We start from the raw sequence: 20,313 nt of genomic DNA, 5'->3' as shown, positions 1-20,313 counted from the left end.
CCCTCCTCCTTTCTCCAACACCTTTCACCTACAGCTCCTGGCTGAAACTATTTGCCTGTGGGCAAACTAACTATTTGCGATTCCCACCCCCAGCAAACATAAACGTACGTTCTCGCTTCTCTCTCGGACTCCGGAGCCTCGGGACAGTTTTGTGGATTGAAATTGTTGTCTGTCTTTTCTGTTGTTGCTTTGGCTAAAAGAAGCAGATTTGACGCGTGGTATTTTATTATTTGACAGCAGTCGAATCACTACCGGTTTTTGTTTTTGATTTTTTTAGCCCCAATTAAGGCAATTCCTTGGTGCCTTTAGCCCATCTCACTTTGGGGAGGAAAATTCCAAAACAGTTGTTAGGACAATTGTTCTGAAATCTTTCAGTTTTTTATTTCATTCCTCGGATAAAGAGGAAGGTCCAGAAAAAACACGACAGCTTTAAAGATGTGATTATGGCTGTAGAACAAGGGTTGTGTGACAGAAGTCTCCAAATTATAATCAGGTAGTTATTGTTTAATTAGGACACCTGTGACTAACACTTTGGTTTCATCAGTTACTGGTGGCCAGAATTTTGACCAATCCAATGCTCTTCTCATAAATTCATCTTTTTAGAAATTATAAACCCTGAAATCCACCCTTTACCAGTTTTGCAGAAATTTGTTATAGTGTCAGTCAAGCTTTAATACCGAGCCACTATAGGTAAAGTGCTATGCTAATTGCTGCAGATTTAAAGACAGGAAACAATCTGCATTCAGAAGTATATTTTGTTCCAATGAAAGAGGACACATGTAAATATTGATATACTTAAGGATACACAGATATTTATGCAGGTAATCTAAAATGGAAAATTTCCTAAATTGAATACATTTTTTCCCCTATCTTCCAAGTGCCTGTGTTTTTTAATTTTTTTTTATATGTCATACAATTTTTTGGCAGTCTGGTGAAACTGATATGTTCCTCAGAATAATACTTTTAAATGCATAAAATAAAACCCCTGGTCCTGACCTTTGGTGTCCTTTACATGCCCCTCTCTCTCCCAAAGAATAGAAGTCTGAAATCCCATTGGAAGATGTGAGTAGAAATAGGAAGACCAACTGTATTGTAGAATAAAATCTAGGATCAGTCCTGAAAATTCTGTTAAGAGATTCAGTGACAACTGTCAACAAGATGAAATTGAGAGTAGTAAAGATTGAACAATGGATTGTAGAGTTCTGGATTGAGTTGTTTCCATGACACCTAAGGATACTAAAGATTGAGCTATCTACCTATAGTGAATAGAGTAGGAAAAAGCTATTTGTGAAGGAAACTGCTGCCTCTTTCTTCCTAGTTTTGGCTGTAAAGAGAAGCCAGAAACTAGTAAGTTTGCTGAGCCTGAAGACTGGTACTTTGATCTGATTAGGTCAACAGATGAAAATTGTGAACCTAAGACAAATATTTGGAAAACAGGAACTCAGTAAAATATTTATTGAGCATATAGTATGCAAAGTATTATGCTAGATGTTGAATAAGGTGGCAGAAAAAAAAAAAAACTTCCCCATATCCAATTTTGATTTTACAATTAGAGTTTACAATTAACAGGAGTACTAATAACTTAAATTATATGGTGATTTACAGTTAGTAAACATATTTTTCATTTGCCCCTCAAACAACCAAGTTAAATCACCTGGGTGCCTTAGAATTTTTCCTTTACAAATACAGAAGCTAAAACTCAGGTCAAATCATTTGTCTCAGTAAGAAATTCAAGTCCAAGTCTTCTGACTACAAGTTCTTTTTCCACAAGAGACATCAAATTGCATTTTCAAGGATGATCATACATGTTTCTTTGATGATATCCTTTACACTTCTTTTGCAATTCCTTATTTATAATAATGGAGTTGCAGCTTGCTTATGCTGTTTTAGTCATTGAAATCTATTAAGAAACTTGTTATGTGTTTGTATTTCTGGTTGTTAAAGACATCTATCATATTAAAAATATGAGCTTAATGAGATTGTTGCTAATCAGTTTGTTTTAGAAAACTTTAAAATCGACAAACTTATTGAGCATCACCAGTCAGATATGCATATATATATAAAGAGAGAGAGAGAAAGAAAGAAAGAAAATCTATTCATTTATTATGTTGGTGGATGAAAATATGCATAGAAAAAGTGGTAACAGAATATAGCAATTTGTAAATGCTGTTTCAGGTGATGATTTTATTAATTTGTAAAGATTTCCATGTAGAATTGACGAGAAACTACTAAATTTCCTATCATTAATCAAACCCATATCAATACTTCAGAGATCTGTAATTTCATTGATATGTATAGTCCTTTTATTAACAGAAAGCATAATCCCTGTTTTGACTTAGTAGATGATAATACCAATGGTTTATATTTATATAGTGCATTAAGGTTTGTAAAATGCTTTACATATAATATTTCATTTGTTCCTCACGACAGTCCTTTGCAGTAGATAATATTAAATATTATTTCCATTTTACATATGAAGAAACAGTTTGAGAGAAGGTAAGCAACTTACTTAGGGTCATACAACTGGTATGTGTTTGAGGCAGAATTTGAACCTAAAATTTCTTGACTTTTAAGTCCACTGCTCTTGATCTACTGTACCATATACCTTAAAGGATTGATGTAGCTGAAAAATCTAGCACCCTGTGGCCAGACTAGTTATCTATGAGTCTGAATTGAACTGGGATAATCCTAAAAAAGCGAATCATCAGAAAGCCTTTTACAGTATTTTTTCAGACCAGTTCTTTTTAATGCCCATCAGAACTTGTATTTCAGTTTGAGGATCTAGGATCATCTCCATACCACAAGAAAACATCAGATAAGGACATTAGTGGTTCATATATTATTTTTAATATTTATTTTGTATTGTAGAATTTTAATAGAACACAAAACATAATAGTCATAAAAGTACTGGGGATCTATAAAAGGCTATGGATTAGTTAACTAATTTAACTAAATCTATTTCTTAGGTTTTTATTGCCCAAGCAAGATCATCTGGGAGCCACAGAGATGTTGAAGATGAAGAACTTACAAGAATTTTTGTTATGATACCAAAATCATACACTGAAGAAGATCTAAGGGATAAATTTAAGGTATGAATACTTTTAGTCAGATAGCATTTCTAATAAAATAATTTCCCAAAATTTGCCTATTATGTTATTTGATATTTAGGATGGATGTTATTGATAATATTGTAGGAAATATTTGAATACTTTTTATAGTCCTAGTGCATGTAATATGTTAATAGTAGTTAATATAATACATATTATTTCATAGTGTTAGCGCTACATGGCTATAATAATGTAGTTATGAACTCCTAATTTGCATATATGTCTAAATAACTGGCATGATTATATTTCAGTTTTACTTTTCACCAAAGGCCTAAGCTGTTGATGTTAAATTTTTTGAATGAACTTTGATTGTCCATACTATTTTTGTTTTTTAAAATCTTTAGGTCTATGGAGACATCGAGTATTGCAGCATTATTAAGAATAAAACCACTGGAGAAAGTAAAGGTTTGGGCTATGTAAGATACTTAAAGCCATCACAAGCTGCCCAGGCCATAGAAAACTGTGATCGAAGTAAGAATGTGTTTGGCTAATACTTTTAAAATATGCTTTTGAAAATCTATCCATTTTTATTTCTTTAAGAAAAATTCTCAATTCTGGTTTTACTTCTAATATGACCTTAACCTTAGTAGTTGGGTTTTAAATATATTAAGTCCTGAGATGGTCATTTTTCAAGCAACTGATAACAATTTTCTCAGACAACAGCATCTTAATAACAAAAATGTCAGAATAACCATCATGATAGATAAGATGAGAATATTAATTTTGAAAAGAATTTACATAGAGAAAAAAAAAGTCTTCTATTTCTTTGTATTAAAGACATATCTCTTTGGACACAGTAATCATAAATTGTATTTTATTATGTCTAGTTCCAAATTAGCTCAGAGTTTTATAAAATAATAGTCCCTCCCTCCAAAAAATAGTTAAGTATGTATAGTCAAGCACAAATTGGGGTTTTGAAGGGAAAAAAGTAAAGTTCTATGAAAATGTAAGCTGGCTATTTCTAGTAGTTAAACAATTAGATAGTTTGGTGAGAGGTAGCAGGTACATAATCATAAAATATGCTAAGAAACAAAGTAGTATGATTGGTAGAACGTTATAATCAGGTAAATCTGGTCAGACCCTGGCTGTAACATATACCAATTTCCCTGGTAATTCAGATATTAATAAATTCCAGATTATTTGTTAATTTGTGAAAATGAAGAGAATTTTCATGTCAGGAGTTCCCTAACATCAGAAGTTGAGATCAGCAAGGGAAAAACACACACATGCGCACACGCGCACACACACACACACATATGCATGCACGTACACACGCACACAAAATGAAGCACTGGTGGAATACATGCCATTTATTGAAACTGAAAATGTATGAGCTATCTTTTTCAGGTTTTAGAGCAATCTTGGCTGAACCTAAAAATAAAGCATCTGAATCTTCTGAACAAGATTATTATAGTAGTGTGAGGCAAGAGGCATTGGGACATGAACATAGAGTAAATATGTTTCCTTTTGGTAAGTAGTACTACTTTTTATGATAATATGTGTGATCTGTTTTTATAGACAATCTATCCATGGATAAAAATTACATAGGATAGGTAGCAATTGTAATTGCATCCTTGTATGTAATACCCACATTGTGATGATCACAAATACTTGGAGTTTTTGAGTGTGTAAACAATCTCTAAAAATGAGTAGTGAATGAAAAGTAAAAGCCAAATTTAAAAAAAAAAATTATTTTGAATCTTAACTATCATTGAACATTTCAATTGACAAAAACAAAAAAAGATGATTGTATGTGAAACTGTGAATATGCCATTATATATCATTTTTTTAAACTGTTTTAATTTTAACATAATAAGAACTAACTTGCCTTCTTTGTGTCCCCTTTGAAACTTTTTTCTTCTGTGTACTTTAAAAATTATTAGATTGACTCGTTTCCTTTTTTTCATATTTGTCATTATCCACTTAATAACCTTCCCTTATAACCAATAAATCTAATTAGAACATATCAGCAACACATTGGTCATGTCTCATTCTGCACCTGTAGTTCATCACCTTTCTGTCAAGAGGCAAGAGACATGTTTCATTTTTAAAGTTGTTTTTCTTTACATTATTGTGATCATCATATAAATTGTTCTATTTCTGTTCATTTCAGTCTTCATTAATTGATACAGAAGCTTGCAGGTTTCTCTTAATCCTTCATATTTCTTATAACATAATAATATCCCATTACATTTATATACCATGATTTATTTGGCCGTACCTCAATTGATGAGTACTCACTTTGTTTCCAAATCTTTGCTATGATAACAACTTCCCAAATTGCTGTTGCAAATTGTATTTATGCATTCATTCCTTCTAACTCCCAGGGGGACATAGCTAGCTATTATAACTCTACCAAAAGTGTATCCTATAGTTTCTCCAGTAATTACTATTTTCATTAAAAAGTAAAGTTTTAGAGACATTTATAAATGCTCAGGATAACTTTTATATTGTAGAACTTATTTCGTAACAATGGTAAAGTCATTCTCTTAACCATACATGAGTTATTTAGTTACTGCACAATCATTTTTCTACCATGCTTCTGGGCTGACTGACTTCTGCTTCTGCTTTGCTGGCTCAGGTACATCATCATACCCACACTCACCTGCTCTTTGATATATTCAACATAGTGGAAGAGATCTGCAGTCTTGAACATCTGCCTCATGAATGTACTGTCTTTGGATTTGAATCAGAGAAAGGTTACTGAAGTACAATGGCTAGTGAGAGTAAGAATTCTGAATCCCCAGAAATTTGAGGAATATATTTTCCTAGCTGAAATTCATGGCAGAATATGAAGTATATTACTGAATAAACTAAACCTATTCTCTGCTTATATTTCTCTATGTAGTGAGTTTTCTGTCTTTTGTTGTTGGTCTCATTACTGAAAGCAAGCAAGAGAACAAACCTAGAGGCATTCCAAACAATTGAAATTATTTTATTATATTTACATGTTTTAAATTCTTTAGATGACTCATATTTTATTTTAAGGCTCATGTACCTAAAACTTTCAGCATGTTTTAGATTAATAAGTGTACAGAAATTTGATGATTTAATTTGTTATTTTGTTGGAGAAGAACAGCCAGAATTTCCCTCTTTTGAAAAGAATGATATCCGAGGCCAGGAGACCATCTCCAAACGCTTGTCAGTGGTATCACGAGTTCCTTTGACACAAGAGCAGCTCTACAGCATTTTTGATATAGTCCCAGGCTTGGAATATTGTGAAGTTCAACGAGATCCTTATTCTAACTATGGTAAAAATAAATTTTAATTTTCTTTCTAAATTAAGCTCTTACTCTGTTTAAAAATAACTCTCTATAATTGTTCCTTTTTGTGATCAATTTTTTTTTTTTAATGATCACATGACAGGATTCAGAGTTTTTCTTAAGTTCACCTCTCTGAGTTTTAGAAATGTCATCTTCACTTTGTTTCCCTATAAAAGATGGGGTTTTTGTTGTCATCCATAATAGTCAAACAAAAATTATATAAATCTTCTAACATATAATAATTTTTTTAAAGAATTACATAAATCTTATGAAACAGAGCTCACCATATTTGTAAATATAGAACAAAAAAAATCTTAGTGCCTTACTTCTGTAAATCCCAACCCAGTTGAAGGTAGTCAGGTGAATTCTAGGCCAAATTATGTTGTCTGAAAAGTTTGTCTGGTTCCCAACTTCTAACCCTCACCAGCTTCTTCCTGTTTCTTCCACCTTACCTCTTTTGCCTTATTTCAGATCCCATTGATTCCCTGATCTCTTTAGTCTCTTTTTGAATCAAACAAGGAAAGATCAGATAAATTTTTTGGACTTTTTGAAGGACTGTTTTTAATTTGATTGGAATTAAATCACACTGGATTATTACTTTAACCAGACATTTGCCTTTTAAATAATTACAGTTGATTATCTGACTCTGGAATGATTTCCTTTAACAAGAGGAAAAGAATACTCAATATTCTTTTGGTCCTGATACCATACTGATCTTTTCCTTTTAGGGTGACAAGTCAGGTAAGCATGGTGCATGGCCACCTTGTCTGCCACTACCCCTTTACCTTACATAAGCCATCTTTGGTCTAAGTCTGCTATAGTTCTACTAAGAACTCCTAGAGTTTGAGTCTATATCCTATCTTCATTGATTTTTTTTCAAGACCTGAATCAATTTTTGCCTGCCATAAAAGAAAAAAAGTAGGTTTGTGGGTACAGCAACCTTCTCTGCTCTTGACAATACAAATTATTTTTGTTATTTTGTTAAATATATAAACCTTAACTCAATTTCAGTTCTTTTCTCCCAAGATTTCTAAATACATATTTTGTTTTCTCACATTTAATATTTTTAATAAGAAAATCATTGTTTTTCCCCTTTTCACTGTAGAACAATAACAATAATAATAACTACAATAACAAAAATAATATATTAAGTTTTGCATAGTACTTTGCATACACTATCTCACATGAATTACTTAATAATTCTGGGAGGTAAGTAATCTAAATGATACTGTTCCTATTTTACAGATGAGGAAAGTGACTCTCAGAGATATTAAGTGATTTGCCCTTACTAAATATCAGAGGTTGTATTTGAGCCCATGTCAAGTCCAGCTCTTTTCCACTATACTACATTGCTTCTATATCCCATGTGGATCCTTTTCCCTTCTGTGTTGTCCATATCTCTTGTTAAGAAGTTTCTGACAGTTTACCATTGAAGTGTAACCTCTTCTTTAGCAGAGTTATTTCTGTATATGTAGAATTTTATTTTAACCAATTTAACAGGACATCAAAATTTCTGTTTGAGTCTTAATAAAAAGAAAAACTTCCTAACAATTAGAACTATTCTAAAACTGGAATGGGCTGCTTCAGGAGGTAGTATATTTTCTCATTGGAGGTCTTCAAGTAAAGACTGAATGACACTTGTTAAGTATGTTGCAGACAGGATTCTTTTTTAGCTGATTTAACTAGGTAGCCATTGGCATTCTTTCCAATTTTGATTTCATTGGAATGGTAACTTGTTCTTAGATGGTAAAAAAAAAAGGAAATATTACAGTGGAATATGTTCTCAAAAAAAAGGAAAATGGAAAAAGTAACTGCTAATTGAAAACTGATCAAAGTGTTAACAACTGGTTGTTGAAATGAAAATGGAGATGACTTAGGGAGAAATGATAGTGTCATGCTAGATTTGTTGTAGCCAAGGAGGCAAATCAATACTGGGCACATTGTCGTGAATTCTGGATTTCACAGAAGGGGAGAGTCAAGATAGATTCTGAAATGGAAAATTATTCAACAGAGATAGAAGAGTAAAGACAGATTCTGAAAGGGAAAGTTATTCAACAGAAATAGGAAGCTTATAAAGACAAAAAACTGGTGATATAATTTTGACTAACATAGGTAAAGAAAAGAAGCCTTTAAAGTAACTTTAGTTTCAGAAGGAACTCTCCATTGAACTCACTTTCAAAAAGAACACATACTGTAGTTGGAAAGAGATATATAACCAAGAAAAAAATAAAAAAGAATGTCACATACATCTGACAGGAAGTAAGATTAAAGCTAACTAATTGAGAATGAAAAAATGCTAAGAATAAAAAGTAATTTTTTTTAAAGGTATATTCAGGACAAAAGGAAGATAGGGATATATTGTACAGATAATGATATCAACAATCATCAGATTAAAAAGTAAACTGAATAAATTTCATTAACATTTTATCACTTGAGAAAAATGATCCTCAGACAGGAAAGAGTAGGACAAATATGATTAAGAGGAAATCAAAGTTGGATACAAATGAGAGCATCCAACAGCTTTGAACGCAAATCTTCCTACCTGGACAAATTGTACTATAAAATAGTACATTAATGTACTCATTCATTGTCATTTTCTAAAGACATCTTAATGTGATTCTCACCAGAAATATTACTTTTCAAAAAATGGAATTTGAGGCTGGGTTGCTGAAAAAGCACGGCCAGTAAATAGCAAGGATAGGCCTTTTAAGACAAGCCAAATACTGTACTTCATTGTGCTGCCTCTTCCTGGAGGAACTTATAGAAATAAGCATAAACTGCTGACTGTGTAACCTCTGTGAAACTATGTAGAAAGGGGAGCTTTCTAAAAGACATTTGCCTTGATTTTTAAAAATTAGAAGAAAACAAATTTTGTAACTCACAGGCCAATATTTTGAATGTTACGAAGAGATAATTTATGAGCAATTTATGAAAGCAGTAACTTCTTTTATGTTTTTACCAAGCAGTATCTTTTTTTTTACAGGGATACTAGATTGGCAGATCAAAAGAATCATGTAGACATTTTAATCTGAATGTGAGCAAGATTTTTGACAAAGCCTTATGATATTTTTGTAGACAAGATGGGAAAATACAGCTTAGATGAATTATAACTGACTCAATGTGACTGCCCAAAGTGGCATAAATAATAGAATAAATATCAATTTGTAATGGTGTTTATCTCCAAATCTTACTTTTCTTTAGGGTTCAATTCTGGTACTATCTCCTCTGGGAAGCCCTCCCTGATTCCCTTTCCATCTCTTTCCTCATTTTCAGTATTTTCTCCTGCTTCAAATCATCTCGTATTTATTTATTAATGTGTGTGCTTTAAAATTGGGGATTATCATCTTCTTGTCTCTGTATGCACAGCACAATGCTGTGTACATACTAAGTGCCTCATGAATCTTTGATGAATTCAGTTGAAAAACAGATGAATAAATATGATGTAGTAGAAAAAAGCACTGGCCTTGAAAGCAGCCTAGATTTAAATTCTAGCACTATCACTTAGCTGAATAGGAGGAAGGTCTTTCCTGCTGAGCTTCAGTTTCTTCTGAAAAATAAAAATATTTGAGTTACCAACCTCAGAGAGTTACTTAAAGGAAAGTGCTTTGTAAAACAAAATACTACAAAATGTGAACTATTGGGTGTCCTTTAAAAGAAAAATGATTATTCAGAAACCTAATTTTCTGCAGATAAAAATGTGAATAATTTAAAAATTTTACTCTACCAAAAAATTTTAACAGATTTCCTTAAAATACCTAATTCCAAGTATATTTAAAATAAATGCCACAATCTGATTTTAAAATTAATTTTTTTAGGAATATAAATTACTAATATTATGCAAAGTGATTTATCTACCTTAGTTTCCCATTTGTTGCCATAAACTTGCCTCGTACAAGACTAATATTTCCTCTAGTTTTTTTCCCTTAAGTTATAAGCAGAAAGCCTTGCCAAATCTGCAACAAATTAGGATAAATGAGCATACATGGACAAGTCAGTTTCATAACTTATGGAAGAATTATCTCTGCTTTCCACCTAAGTTTCCAGAAGCAGAAGTTTCTCACTAGATAGGATTCAGTCAGGATACTACTATTGGGCCAGAGATGGCTTTTCTGAGGTTGGATTCCAAAGGAGGAGCTACATATTTCCTTGGACAAGCAGAGACCTGGAACTGATGACATGAAGTCATAGCCCAACCTCCTTGATAATAGAGCTAAAAAAGACATTAGATATTACTTAGTTTTTTTTTTTTTTTTCTTTAATGGATGAAGAAATTGAAGAACAGAGATTTGTGACTTGTTGGGGTTATATAAACTAGTTAGTAGTAGAATCAGGAGTTGATTTTCTCCAATTCTCATTTTCAGTTCATCATTCTTTTTATTATATTGGCCTAACCAATCAAGCATGAATTATAGAAACCATAGTCTGTGTAGTTAAACCAAAAGGAAGTGATGGTGTTTTAAGAATGATAGAAAGATTAGCACCTCAGTGGAATCAGCAAGAAGTTTAAATAGATATTTTATCCTTAATGCTACCATTTCCAGTTCTAAAGATGTCTTAGGTACAATGAAAGCTAAAAATTAGACTGATGAAAAGTGCATTTCAGGACAGGAATTTAAAGGCCACATTCCAGATTGGAGGAAACAAAGCTAGGCCTCTGATTGATACCTATTAGTATGAGCAAATCACTTAACATCTCTGGGATGTGACAATGATTTCTGAAGTATGCTAAAGAAAGGGGTAGGGGGGTAGAATGGAGCTTATCAAAACAGAAAACTGTTTTGTGATCTAAGGTACAAAGATATCCATAACTAAATAGGATCCAGATTATTATCCTTACCCTCCAAGGTGTCAATTATTTATCCCCCCTGGAATTCTTCATTTGGGCTAGTAAAATCTTATGAAATGCAAATATCTCTGGGAGCCTTGAAACTCTATTCATTGTACATAATGTTTTACTCCTAATATCTAGCCTATGTCAGTTCTGTAGACTGATTGAAGGTGTGGAAGTTTGGTGACTTAGTGGGTAGGGTGCTGGACTTTGTCAGGAAAAACAGAATTTATATCCTGTTTCAGGTGCTCTATATATACTTTGTGATACTGGGTACCTTGCTTTGTTACTCCTAAGACTGTTTCCTCATCTTTAAAATAGGGATAATAACACCACCTACCTCAAAGGTTTATTGTAAGGATAAAATGAGAAACTTATAAAATGTTCCTTAGAATCATGAGATTATAGATTTAGAACTAGAAGGGAATTGAGAAGCCACCTCAGTTTCTGGATGAGAAAACTAGACAAAGTTTAAATGACTTGCCAAGAGAAACACAATATGTATAAGGCAGAATTTAAATTCAAGTTTTCCTGACACCAAATCTCTACAACCTTATCTTTCAAAGCTGCTTTGAGTGCTGTTGCTAGTGTATTTAGTGATCATTTTAAAGCCTGTGGAATGTATATGAAATTATGAGGGCAAGGAAAGAGATAGTTCTGGGAGAGGAAGCTCAAGGAGTGCCAAAGAATGTCTAAAATGTTTTTGGAGAACTAGCACTATATTCTTCCATCTTTTCAGATACCAAAATGAAATAGCTCTTCATTTTGAAAGCAGGACTCCAGAGAAGAGAGTCCCATAACCATATATACTATGTCAAACTCTTGAAAACTTGAGGTTTTTTTGAGTTGAGTTTTTCTAGTCCACCAAGGATCTATCATCATGAAATACAAAGTTGCCTTTGTCCACAGACTGCTGTTTGACCCTCTATCAGATGCTTTTTTTTTCTCCAAAGTTGATGAGAACTGTGTGTGTGTGTGTGTGTCTACCTCTCCTCCTTCTGTCTCCCCCTCTAATTTTTTCTCTTTCTCCTTCCAGATCGTTAGGAAGCACAATTTGCTATTTCTGCTTCTCTATATCCCTTCCTCCAAAAAAAAAGGTTTTACAAAAGAATCCACTGTACCTTTTGCAAACCTTGCCAAATATTTTTAAAAATTTTTTTTTATCTTTTTTTTTTTTCCTTTGGAGAGGCAGGTGGGGTTTAGCGACTTGCCCAGGGACACACAGCTAGTGTCATTTTGCTGCCCCTAAAATTTTAGATACCATTCAAATATAGTCATAGCACAAATCCATTTGCATTGCAAAGATTGGCTCATTAATGGGCAGAAACTAGAAAATAGATGTTTTAGAGGTTTGGGGAGTCAGATAATGATTAGTATAGAGTTTTTTTATGTTTGGAGTTTCCCTAGTGTAACGTGCTCTCCTGGCAGTTACAATTACTAGTCTGTCCTAGACCCACCAGAGTACCTTTGACCACTGTCCTTTGTAGTGTGAACTCTACCCGGCTCGCCTCCTCTGAGGCCTTCAAAGGTCTCTGGCCACAATCTCTTGAATCTATAGCTTAATAACCGGTAGCGCGCTCAAGAACAGCCACAGGTAATCTTAAAAGCCTTTATTATACCTACTCACATAATGCCCTAACTGATGCCCTGACTTGTTGGTTCCCTAGTGAACACCTGTCAGAAGACCCACGTGTTCACTACCAAAATCCTTACCTCTTTTGGCTATCCATCTTGGCTTGGCCACACAGGCTAGGAAGCTAGGGTGAAGAGCGCCAGGTTAAAGAGAGCGACTGCTGCCTGCAGTGGGCTTACATAGGGCCTGTGAGGTCACACACACAGCCAATCAGCGAGAGAGTCATCCATTACGAAGCTATCTCAAAATGGACAGGATCCCACCTACAAGGCAGTCCTAATATCTACAGAAATTACTTGGGGGCCTCAATGATGCACTGTGGCGCAGCCCATTTAAAGGGCCCTTACATCCTAGTTTGGATTATAAATACAGTTTGAAATGATAGACTATCCAGTCAATAAAGGTGGTTTCCAGGAAGCATTTATAATCAGCTACTGTTTTTCTTTACCACTGAGGATAGAATGAGAGGAAATAAACTTAGGATATAGTAACAGGTATAAATATTTGTTGGGGAAATTTTTTAAAATAGAATAACAAGATCATAGGAAACAAAGTTGAAAAATACCCTTCCCTAAAAAGGTTTAGTAAGAAAATAAACACTCTTCAATTTCAGTTATAGTAAGTAGTATCTATTAATTAAATCATCTTTTTACAGTCCAGATATGTTTTAATCTAATTTGGTCATATTACCTAGATATACGGATTTAAATTGGCTCATTTAACCATTAGCTTTCAAGGTGACTACTTCTTTTTTAACTTTTTTTTATTATGAGCTTAACATAAAACAATAATTGCGAAATTTCAGTATACAAAAGAACAAAAAAAAAGTTTAAAAAACTGAACTTCTTTTCCAAAAAATTTTAAATGTATGTTACATTTAATGAAAGAGGAACAATCACTCTGCTTTTCTAGTTCCCCTTCTGTACTTTTTTCTGTTCTCTTCTTTGTATTTGCATTGATTTCTTTTTCTTTTTTAAACATAAACATCACTAGCCACCTTCTCCCCCCACACACAGCTTTTTCTTCTCCTTTCCAGTCAAAATAGAGAATAACTACCTTTTTCAAATGTGTTTTTGTTCAAATTTAGTTTCTTATTCCTAGTTAGTTTTTAATCTTTTTCTTCTTAACAATGGAAGAATATTAAACCTTATTAGTGAAAAGGCATAATAAACTTGATGTAAGCAGATTGGTAGGATGATGCCAATCTGAAGGCTATCCTTTTGTAAATATCAATAAAATGGGAAATATTAAGTCTGTCAAATCTATCGAATCTGTCATGATGGATCTGTTCAGCAGGAACTTTTTTTTTTTTTTAATTTTCAATAGTATTTTCCCAAATACCATGTAAAGATGGTTTTTAGTATTCATTTTTATAAGACTTCATGTTTCAAATTTTTCTCCGTCCTTCCCCAAGACAGCAAGCAATTTGATATAGGTTAAATATGTGTAATTTTAAAAAAAGCATATTTCCACATTTGTCATATTGTGCAAAAAAAGTCAGTCCAAAAGGGAGGAAAACATGAAAAAGAACCCCAAAAAGGTAAAAATACTCTGCTTTGATCCATATTCAGTCTTTATCATTCTCTTTCTGGAAACAAATGGCATTTTTCCATTTCTAATCTGTTGGAATTGTCTTGAATCACTGCATTAGTAAGAAGAGCCAAGTCCATCATAGTTGATCATCATATAATCTTGTTACTATATACCATGTTCTCTTGGTTCTGCTCACTTCACTCAGCATCAGTTCATATAAGTCTTACCAAGCTCTTCTGAAATCATCCTGCTGATTGTTTCTTTTAGAACAATAATATTCCATTACATTTATATACCATGATTTATTCAGTCATTCTCCAACTGATAGACATCCACTCAATTTCCATTTTTTTTTTTGCTACCACAAAAAAGACTGGTATAAATTTTTTTGCATATATGAATCCTTTTCCCTCTTCTTTGATCTCTTTAGGTTACCCAGTAGTGAGACTGCTACATCAAAGAATATGCACAATATAGAGCCATTTGGGCATAGTTCCAAATTGCTTTCCAGAATGATTGGAATATTTCACAATTCTACCAACAATGTATTAGTGTCCCAGTTTCCCCACATCCTCTCCAACATTTATCATTATCTTTTTCTATCATCTTAGCCAATCTGATAGGTGTGAAGTGGTACCTCAAAGCATATTTTAAGAAATATATTTTCCAATAAATTTTTCATTTGTTTTCCGTATATTTTCTACTTTATATAAAGGTCATGGAGTGGTTCGGTATTTTAATGTAGCTTCAGCTATATATGCAAAATACAAGCTGCATGGATTTCAGTATCCTCCTGGAAATCGGATAGGTGTCTCATTCCTTGAAGATGGAAGCAATGGAACAGAGTAAGTAGTATTCAATGTATGTCTAAAACAGAGTGAAAGTATATCATTTACTTGAGGAAAATAGGAAAATTTTTAAACTTATACCTGAACATCTCAGGTGTGACTATTTCATAGAAAAATAATAGTATTGCTTACTAATTGTATTGCTACAATTTCTCTAATAACATTGTGTAACTAAATATTTTTAAGTGGTTTACAAACATCAATCATTATATCTTCAGCCTCCTTAGAAAAATGGCAACTCAGATGGTCGCTGCACAGCTTGCATCAATGGTGTGGAATAATCCTGGTCAGCAACAATTTCTAGCATCTTTGGTAAGTAGCTTTGAGAATCTTTTTTCTTCACATATCAAGAAACTAGAAGAAAAGTATCTTAAAGGTCACCTTAACTTACATTACATTTGTTTTACATTTTAAAAAGATTTAGCAGAGTTGTAATCCAGAAAGACTCTTAAAGTAATAAGGCACTATCAGAAAATGGCTAAATCTTATTTTACTAAAAAATCTTTTCTGACTGAAATCACAGCCTTCCAATTTACTGTCATTTTCTGATTATGTGCTTCTCAACAGCAATTTGGAGGAAATTCTGGGTCTCAGTTGCCTCAAATTCAAACAGATATTGTGCTTCCATCATGTAAAAAGAATGCCCCACCTGAAACTGCTGTGAAGGAAAGACTTTTTATTGTGTTTAATCCTCATCCCTTACCTTTGGACGTATTGGAGGATATATTCTGGTAAGACTTCACTCTCATGATCTATAATGAATTCAGATTGAACAGGAAGATTTGAGTAAGGTTATGGTCTTGAAAATTCCCTATTGTTACATCAGTGTATCAAATAGTTTTGTTGGAGTTCTTTTGAGCACTTTTTAATTGTTACTTCTTTAAGAGATCTGCCTTTTTTCTATTTCCTTTCTATATTTTGATCATTTTCTTTTATCATGTATCCCCACAGAATTAAGTTTTCTTTTGTTTCTGAGTTGTTTATAGGATGGTTTAAAAAAAAGCTAGAAGCTAGAAACAAATTTGCCAGTACTTTGGTCTTGTGTAAACCTATACTGTTTTTCTGTTGTTTTAACTTGTTTAATTGTGTCTAATTAATTGCATAATTATAATGTATAATTAATTTAACAGGTGATTATTGAATATTTCCTGTGCTAAGTGCAGTGATGGGTACTTGGAGGATACCAAAGAAGCTTATAAAGCCCATCCTCTGCCCTTTAAGGAGCTTTCAGTCTCATTGGAAAAATCAACAAAATCATGCTTAACTCTGAGATAATGCTAAATTAGGTGCTAAGAGAAGACATTTTAATGATACAGAATCTTTGATACATAGAGAAATTTTCAAGGGGACATTTTTTATATCCCCTTATTAATTTAATTGTATGGACTTTTGGTATTTAATCTTTCTTTTCTTTCCAGTTTCCATTAATAATGAATTATGGTATATAAAAGATTTGATAAGCAGCCATACAAAAGATCAGGTTGCTGGAATGTAACAAAAATATTTTGACATTCATTTAAATTAATTAGAATAATTGTAGACTCCTTTTGCAATAGTTTTATTTACATGTTTCACTTAAAATTCTTATTTTGTTTCAGCCGTTTTGGGAATCTGATTGAAGTCTACCTTGTATCAGGAAAAAATGTGGGGTATGCCAAGTATGCAGATAGAACAAGTGCTAATGATGCCATAGCTACTTTACATGGAAAAATTTTGAATGGCGTCAGACTTAAAGTTATGTTGGCAGATTCACCCAGAGAAGAATCTAACAAAAGGCAAAGAACATATTGATCATACAGGTAAGTACTTTGTATTTTGTGACTAAATAGCATAATGAAAACAATATGTGCTAGCACTTTAATTACAAACTTTGTTTTTAGGGATTTAGAAGTTGGCATTAAAAAAAACCAAAAACACTTCAAGCTAAAATTTGGCTGATCTGATCACAGCCCAGCCCAGGTGGATAACCTTGACAGTACATTTTTTAAAAATAAAACTTTTAAAATCGTTTTTAAAAGCATAGCAGCTTGATACCTTTTGCCCTTCTGTAACTCAAAAACAAATTCAATTTAGAAAATTACAACTAAGCTTATTGTTCTATTTGTATATTTTTTAATAAAAAAAAAAACTCTTACTATTAAAACTTGACCTTTTTCTTTTGTGCTTACATAAACTTTTAAGTTTCTAAAAAATTTTAGCACACAAAATGTGTTTCCTTATTAAATGAGACATTATAATAGTCCTGTTGAAACAATTTGTTTCTTATTAATAAAGTCCCTAAAAATAAGACTGGGTAAGAATATTTTCAAACAGTTTTTTTTTTAACACTTGTACTAAGACAAGTGTGAATATATATGTGGTCATAGATTTATGACCTCCATCTTTTAGAACTATCTATGTGCCCGCTCCTCTGAAGGGCAACCAGTGTACATTAAGAAAACTGCAATGCAATTGACTGACTTCAGTAGGTTTAAAAAGGTTCTTAAATGAATATTTAAGACAAAAGTTGCCCTGACAACTTACCAAAATTTTTTTCTTTAAATATTATTGTATATATCAGAAAAGGAAATTTGAGTTTTATTCATCATATACCATTATTTTTGTCCATTAATAGTAGGAGATTAATTTTTAACTTCTTTGTGTGTGAATGGTTATATCCCTAATATTCCTGAATATATGGAAAAATTTGGGTTTTAAGACAGATCATTGACAGCTTTTAATTTTTTTTTGTTACCCAAACAATGGACTTTACAAGTTTTAGATCAAAAGTAGTCTGAGAACTCATGTCCTTAAAGCCCACACAGATACTCTTTATTACCCTTCCATCCCCTACCAGGTTTTATGGCCACACATAACAATAGCAGCTTTATAAAAAGTACTTTGCATCCAATTTGAAATCACCAGTTTGAAACCAGATGCTTTACATTCCTTTTTATTTTTAACCACTTTGGAGAAAAAGTGATTCTAAGAACTCTTCTAGCTAAATCTAGATTTGAAATATATTCTATTTTGAACCAAACTTAAAAATGAGAACAGTGAGCAAAGTGAGAAGTACCTATTTTACCCATTATGACCAAGCCACATTTATTTGAGGACTGTTTTACATTTCACTCAGTAACAGAGATTAGCAATATGTTATAACAATGTTTAACTATCTTGTCTTTTGAGACCTTAAATGTTAGGTAAAAACAAATTGTTTAAATAATATGAATTCTTTATTTCTGCAGTGAAAATATTCTCAAAATACCATAACAGTATTATATTTAACAACAAAATATCAAGGGTAGTTATTTTTTTAATTGTTATAACTTATGATAGCTTATTTTTGTAATGATATGTAAAATGTGTTGCCTCTAATTATAAACATTTTAATATGCTTAAAATAGTTGGTTTCTAATTTTGTCCAAATTTGACATTTTTTTAAAGAATATAAAAATCCTGATTTCACAGTTTAAAAAGGTAGATTTTTTTAATTCTCTGTATAAAAAGAGAAATTTTTTATTAACTCTGAATTAATTTTTTAAGAATCATGCTTATGACTCAGTTTTTCCCATGTTGTTTTTCCATCCAGGAACCAATTAGTTTAAAAAAAAAAAAAAAAAAAAAAAAGCTAGGAGGTACAAGTAATCAGAAGAGTCAATTACTGAGGTGTACAGTTGCTAAAGATGTAATAATACACCTTTTTTGCTTGGTGGCCAAGCTCTGCCTAAAATTATAAGCTTTTGATGCCATTTTTGTACTCTTAAGAATAAGTTACATTCTTTTTTCCTGCATGATGATGGCCATAAAGCATTAGCTTTTTACTTTTGCCCATTATTGAAGCATTGCATGTATCCAAGGCAAGGACAAAATGGTGTAGAGATTGATTGAAATTGTGGTGATATGATTGGGGAAATTTTGGCTATGATTTATTCTTATTTTTAAGATCTTCTAGTTCCAGCATGTACCCTAGCTTCATCAGCTAAAAGGTGATTTTTATAACCTTTTACCTATTGGGCCCTTCACTATGGACATCTCAAAGGAAATCTTACTCTTTTGTGGGCCCATGAAAAATTTTGCCCTAATTAGAAGCATAATAAAATTGTGTGAAAGTATGCCTCAGTTTTCCTAAAGTGTTTTTGTTTCCTTTCTTAATGTAAAGAAGGGACAAGCAGATATAAATAAATCAATAAAGATTGGTCCATGTTTATGGGACTTCTTTAGTATCTGAGGAAGTGTAGGACCAAAGATTATCCTATGTTAATTCAGCATCTAGTTTATTAATTTAAGAAAATAAGCAATTGAAATTGAAAAATTAAGCAATTGAATCCATTTTAAGGGGAAGAGAACCCCTAACACAAAAGCTACCTACTCTCTGCTATAGGAAAATGGAATAGTCTTGTCAATTTTTAAGGCTACTCACTTAAAAGATGAGATTTAAAGTTTTCTTAGAGCATTTTTCACTTAGAAATGTGAAAGAACGCTTTAATTTTTCCTTTGGAAATTTTGAATGAAGGATTGGTAAAACTTTTGTTGGCGATTCAGAACTTCTGTCTACTTTGAAATATAATAAAAGAAATCATTTTTCTTTTGAACCTGACCATCTAAAATATTGCTGAACCTTGATTCTAGAGTAATCCACAGCCTTTTCCCTTCAGAAATTCAGTACCCTGTTCTTGTTTATTATCTTTCTCACCTCTCACTTTGGCTTCATTTGTTTGGGTTCCATCTAGTTTTCAGGTAAGCAGATAAACAGATCCATTAAAATACAGTTACATTTAGGTAATGATAGGAATACTAAATAAATGAGCTGTTTGCCTTTCATGTGATGATTTTCATACTTGTGTTGTGTTCTTTCTACAGAACAGATACTAAATAATGACATAACCCTCAGCTGACTGACTGAAAAATGTGACTGGACGCACTCCCTGTGGACAGTTGACAGCTTTTTTTTGTATAATTTGCTAGTTTGTGCACAACATTGTCTTGTTGGGGGGAGCAGAGTTTGCAGACATGTATTTTAAATCCACCCATTAATGCTAAAAGTAATACAGTAGTTGTTTGAAGAGAAATGTGTTTTGTTATGTTTAGAAGAAATAAAGTTTTTCTTTGTTTCACTAAA

At 32.4% G+C, this 20,313-nt stretch overlaps 2 protein-coding genes across 5 annotated transcripts in view; one reads left to right on the top strand and one right to left on the bottom strand.

Annotated features, from left to right (window-relative positions):
• LOC141562820 (cytochrome c 2-like) overlaps positions 1-1,081 on the bottom strand; it is a 25,786-nt gene extending 24,705 nt beyond the window's left edge. Inside the window, exons 1-2 of one of the 2 annotated variants that reach the window (XM_074303015.1) lie at positions 997-1,080; positions 109-193 (exon numbers count right to left, since the gene is read on the bottom strand). The gene's annotated coding sequence lies outside the window, so the exon portion shown is untranslated. Of the gene's footprint in view, positions 1-108; positions 194-996 lie in introns of both variants that reach the window. The other variant, XM_074303017.1, reaches the window with a different exon arrangement.
• Positions 1-20,313, top strand: part of RBM45 (RNA binding motif protein 45) — a 21,206-nt gene extending 893 nt beyond the window's left edge. Inside the window, exons 2-10 of one of the 3 annotated variants that reach the window (XR_012488260.1) lie at positions 2,967-3,089; positions 3,452-3,578; positions 4,455-4,577; positions 6,182-6,358; positions 15,080-15,209; positions 15,431-15,524; positions 15,780-15,943; positions 16,811-17,058; positions 18,795-20,038. Coding sequence is in view for 2 of the 3 variants with exons in the window: in XM_074303012.1 (XP_074159113.1) it covers positions 2,967-3,089; positions 3,452-3,578; positions 4,455-4,577; positions 6,179-6,358; positions 15,080-15,209; positions 15,431-15,524; positions 15,780-15,943; positions 16,811-17,003 (1,134 nt within the window). In the remaining variant the exon portion in view is untranslated. The other 2 variants (XM_074303013.1, XM_074303012.1) reach the window with 2 other exon arrangements.

This window comes from Sminthopsis crassicaudata, chromosome 3 (genome assembly GCF_048593235.1).
Source record: "Sminthopsis crassicaudata isolate SCR6 chromosome 3, ASM4859323v1, whole genome shotgun sequence".
Taxonomy (NCBI): Eukaryota; Metazoa; Chordata; class Mammalia; order Dasyuromorphia; family Dasyuridae; genus Sminthopsis; species Sminthopsis crassicaudata.
The sequence above is the reverse complement of the archived record's forward strand: the minus strand, read 5'-3'. Positions and strand labels throughout refer to the sequence as shown.